The 5,116-nt window shown below is 48.0% G+C and overlaps 1 protein-coding gene across 1 annotated transcript; it reads left to right on the top strand.

The window, feature by feature from the left end:
- Positions 1-425: 425 nt before the first annotated feature.
- LOC110265035 (uncharacterized) lies at positions 426-1,645 on the top strand. The gene is made up of 2 exons (XM_021107776.1): positions 426-626; positions 728-1,645. The coding sequence occupies exons 1-2, from the start codon at positions 426-428 to the stop codon at positions 1,643-1,645; spliced, it is 1,119 nt and encodes a 372-aa protein (XP_020963435.1).
- Positions 1,646-5,116: the final 3,471 nt, after the last annotated feature.

Raw genomic sequence — 5,116 nt, 5'->3', positions numbered from 1 at the left:
CCTACTGCTACAAGGTAATGCCTTTTGGTCTGAAAAACGCGGGGGCAACGTACCAGAGGCTGATGAACAAAATATTCAGTGATCTTATCGGCAAGACGGTGGAAGTCTATGTGGACGATATCCTTGCAAAAACCGCCTGACCTGATGATCTCATAAGCGACTTGGAGAATGTGTTCGCATCCCTCCGACAACACGGCATAAGGCTCAACCCGCTTAAGTGCGCCTTTGTCATGGAGGCCGGAAAGTTCCTAGGGTTCATGATAACCCAAAGGGGAGTGGAATCCAACCCCGAAAAATGCCAAGCGATACTCCAGATGAGGAGCCCAGGTTGCATCAAAGACGTTTAGCGGCTGGCGGGAAGGCTCACCGCGTTTTCCCGATTCCTCGGCGCATCGGCAGCAAAGGCCCTACCCTTCTTCAACCTGATGAAGAAGGGAATAGCGTTTGAATGGACTCCGGCGTGCGAGGAGGCGTTCAACCACTTCAAAGAAATCCTAGCAGCACCCCCCGTGCTCGGGAAACCCAAAGCCGGAGAACCACTCGACTTGTACCTAGCCATAACAGAAGGAGTGCTTGCAGCGGTGCTGGTGCGAGAAGAAAGGAAGGCCCAGCAATCGATTTACTTCGTGAGTAGAGCGTGCAAGGGGCAGAACTTAGGTACAGCAAGCTGGAAAAACTGACACTAGCACTCTTGATCTCTTCCCGCAGACTTTGACAATACTTCCAGGGTCACCAGGTGGTCGTGAAAACGGACCAGGCGATCCGTCAGGTACTCCAAAAACCTGATCTGGCAGGAAGAATGATGATCTGGGCCATTGAGCTGTCCCAATACGATCTGAGCTACGAACCCCGACACGCGATTAAGGCACAAGCAATGGCGGATTTCCTAGTGGAAGTAACCGGAAATCCAACCGAGGACACGGACACACGGTGGAAACTCCATGTGGACAGAGCTTCCAACCAGACGTCCGGGGGCACCGGGATCATTCTAGAAAGCCCGGCTAGAGTCGTTTACGAACAATCAGTTAAGTTCAAGTTTCCCATGTCAAATAACCAAGCAGAATACGAAGCCCTTCTGGGAGGCTTGGTTCTAGCTCGGGAAGTCGGGGCCACAAGGTTGGAAGTATGCAGCGACTCGCAGGTCGTCACCGCGCAAGTAAATAGAAGCTACCAAGCCAGAGACTCGCTGCTGCAAAAATACTTGGAAAGGGTCAAAGAACTGAGCAAACAATTTGAGGAGGTCACGGTCCAACACGTACCAAGGGAAAAGAACACACGAGCAGACCTCCTATCCAAGTTGGCAAGCACAAAACCTGGAACCGGCAACCGCTCCCTCATTCAAGGCATCACGAAAGAGCCCGCAGTCGCCCTACACCTGACCAAGATGAGCCCCTCTTGGATGGACCCCATCACCGATTTCTTGAAAAATGGAAAACTCCCTGGGGATGGGAAGGAAGCCAAAGCATTGAGAAGGGAGGCTGCCAAGTACACGGTCATACAGGACCAGCTATTCAAAAAGGGACTCAGCCAACCTTTGCTGAAGTGCCTACACCTCGACCAGACAAACTATGTGCTCAGAGAAGTCCATGAGGGATGCTGCGGCCACCATATCGGGGGCAAAGCCCTAGCGAGGAAGCTCATCTGAGCTGGGTATTACTGGCCATCAATGATGAATGACTCCAGAGAATTCGTGAAAAAATGCGCCAAGTGTCAACAGAACGCCAACTTCCACAGAGCGCCAGCTTCTGAGCTGAGCCTACTGACGTCTTCTGAACCTTTCGCACAATGGGGAGTCGACCTCTTGGGCCCTTCCCGGTTGGCCCTGGGCAAGTAAAGTACCTCATAGTTGTCGTCACCAACTACACCGAATGGATAGAGGCTGAACCGTTGGCCAGCATATCCTCATCAAATTGTAGAAAGTTTATGTGGAGGCAGGTAATAACCCGGTTCGGTATCCCGGAAATCGTCATTTCAAATAATGGAACGCAATTCACTGACAAGAAGTTTGCAGAGTTTCTCACCGGCCTAGGGATAAAACAAAAGTTCTCCTCGGTGGAACATCCCCAGACAAATGGACAAGTGGAGTCTGCAAATAAAGTCATCCTGCTAGGCCTCAAGAAGCATTTAGATAGCAAAAAAGGCGCATGGGCCGACGAGCTTGCCTCGGTCCTCTGGTCCTACCAAACAACCGAGCAAAGTTCCACAGGAGAAACCCCCTTTCGCCTAACATACGGGGTCGACGCGGTGATACCTGTAGAGATTGGCGAGCCGAGCCCACGACTACTTCTAGCGGGAGTAGAAGAAGTGGTGGAGAAAGACTTGGTGGACGAGGCCAGAGAGATGGCCCACTTATCGAAGGTAGCACTGAAACAAAGAATAGCCCTACGTTACAATACCAAGGTCCTCAGAAGGGAGTTCGAGGAAAGAGACCTCGTCCTGCGATGAAACGACGTCGGGCTACCAACCCCAGGAAAGCTGGCGGCAAACTGGGAAGGTCCCTACAACATCAGAGAAGTGTTTGGCAAAGGTGCCTACAAATTGGAGAGACTCGATGGTAAAGAAATTCCGAGAACATGGAATGCAGGTAACCTGAGGAGATTCTATTCGTAGCTTGGGTACACCGGTTAAGCGGCCTAGCAAGCTAGATAACCTTTTAATTTCCAATGATTTACTTTTATTAAGTACCTACCATGTTCATAAACTTGTTTAGCTGACGATTAATGTTTACTTGTCTGAATTCTCCCATCTACCATTCCCCAATATGTATCCCACACCATCGCGTTCTTCAACGACAACCTGGGACTGATCACCCCGGGAGCCAATCGAATCATAGCCATAACAAAAGGCCGCAATAATAAGACCAGGATGGTTCCAACCAAGTTACCAACACAAACGGCAAAATGGACACAAGCAATAAGTCCACACCGAAAAAATGGTAACAAAACAAAGAATACTACTAAACAGCAAGATAAAGACGATAATTATAAGCCGACCAGGTGACCACTTAAGTATAACAAAAGTAAACGGTCTCAACAAGTGTTCTACAAATCCACATAAAAACGTAAGTTACAAGAATTCACTTTCGGGGCATGTCAACAATCTTGCCGTCCTGAATTGTTTTGAAGACCCCAATAGCCGACGTGTCGAAGTCTGGGACCACAATTTTCACCTGGGCCTTGAGAGCCTCTTCGGTCATAAAGATCGCGTTCTTCCCCTGCTCCCTAACCGCCCTATGTTTCCTCTTCAGCTCTTCAAACTCAGCTTGTGCGGCCTCAGCCGACGAGATGGCCGCGTCACGCTTTTTCTCCATAGCAACCACCCGACCTTGTGCGGCGTTAAGCTGGCTCTCTAGAGTCATCTCCCGCTCGGTTAAACGGGAGACGGTGGCATCGGAGACCTTCATCTTTTCCTCAAAGGACGCAGCCTTCTCTTTGGCATCCTTGCGCCCCTTCTCTGCCGCGGCCAGTTGTTCCTGAAGCTTTTCGACCTGGACCTTGAACTCGTTGTTGGCCTAGGCGGTAGTATCGAGCTTCCTTTGCAATCCCTGCATGCCCGACAACTCGAACTCGGCCTTCCGAGCTATCACCGCTCTGCGGAGAAGGGTGCGGTACATCCACCTCGCCTGCCCCGCGAGTTCGGTACTAAGAAAGTGATCCTTCATATCGGGAATCAGCTGATTATCAATAAAGACCCCAGCATCGAAGTTCCTCTCCATCATGGTGAGAGTTCCTTCCGGGCTAGAGGATGCCCTCTGCCTCTTGGGAGTAGGGACAAGCTTCAGATCATCATACTCCTGATGGGTAGAGGACGACTGCCCAATACCGGCCGTCTCATCGGGAATAGGAGAAGCCTGCATCCCGACAGAGTTTTTGTCAGACATCTCGGTGTCCCGAGGCGAAGGTACATGGTCCTCCTTCTTCTCGGTAGGGTCTTCCGGCTTCCCGGCAACTTTCTCGTCAGCCTTCTCCTCGTCGCTATGCTCCAAGAAGGTCTTAACTAAACCTTCGAGCCCGGTCACCGAAGCAGACATCTCCACTACAACAGACAAACAAATACGTCAGTCGTGAAGTCGGCGATAACAAATTCAATGATAAACAACATAAAAGTACAAGACAAAATAGCTCACAAATATAATTCCTGGCGACCTCCCGTTCACCCATAAGGAGGTGGGGGTTCACGGGGTTCTTTCCAAAGACCGCCCACAACACGTCGGCAATTCTCTTATTTACGGCGGACATCCCCTTATAGGTCACCTTAATGAAGGTGTTGGACCCCGCCCCAAAGCTCCAATACGTCGGGATGAGGCGTTCCCCCTCCAACGACAACCAAAAGGGATGGCGACTGATGAGACGCAGAAGCTGGTGAATTAAAAATTATTAAAATGGTTACGTTGCAAGTATAGTTCTTAACTCACCGAAAATCTGCCTATCAATTTAGAAATATGTCACAGAGAATTAAATTAAAAAATACTGGGAGTTTTAAGTCCCAGGTCGTCTCCCAACGAGTTGCAGAAAAGTGTGCTATCTTATTAATCAGATGTTCCAAGAAGTTGAGCTAAGTAAATTGGGATGTAAATTGAGGAAAGTTAAATAATATGAATAAAAGCCTTGACTGGGAGTTGATTGGTTGGAATTTCTATTATTGGTGGAGTGAATGTAAGATTAATTTATAATTAATGGTTGTTCTGTTTGGTTATCCTTTACTAAGTAGGGAAAGTCAGACAAGCTGGAATGCCAGATCTGTTCACAAGTTGCAACCCACTTAGTTCAAAGGGATTGGCGTTGGTGACAGGATAGCAATCCAACATTTAACCCAATTACAAATTTTTCTTTCAATCCTTCCAACTCAAGAATTCCTTTTAATCAACTCCCCATCAAGTAAGGAAACTACTCACGCATTGTAAATAAAGAATCCATAGCACATGAAAAGGAATTAAAAGAAGACATGATTATTGGAATTGAAATTGAATTAAAAAGAAATAATCCTTGCATTAATTAATTATAAAAGTATTCAAATAACAAAATTGGACAAAACAAGGAACATGGAAGAATGAAACTAAGTTAAGAAAACAAACTAGAATGATGAAGTCTTGATGAGGAAATAACTCTTCTCAATG

This window comes from Arachis ipaensis, chromosome B7 (genome assembly GCF_059453495.1).
Source record: "Arachis ipaensis isolate K30076 ecotype BB chromosome B7, ASM5945349v1, whole genome shotgun sequence".
Classification (NCBI taxonomy): Eukaryota; Viridiplantae; Streptophyta; class Magnoliopsida; order Fabales; family Fabaceae; genus Arachis; species Arachis ipaensis.
The sequence above is the reverse complement of the archived record's forward strand: the minus strand, read 5'-3'. Positions and strand labels throughout refer to the sequence as shown.

Bases quoted from the DNA above. Each gene is read 5' to 3' on its own strand.
- LOC110265035 (XM_021107776.1), top strand. From the start codon at position 426: ATGAAGAAGGGAATAGCGTTTGAATGGACTCCGGCGTGCGAGGAGGCG. The intron at 627-727 runs GTGAGTAGAGCG...CAATACTTCCAG, and splicing joins CCCAGCAATCGATTTACTTC to GGTCACCAGGTGGTCGTGAA.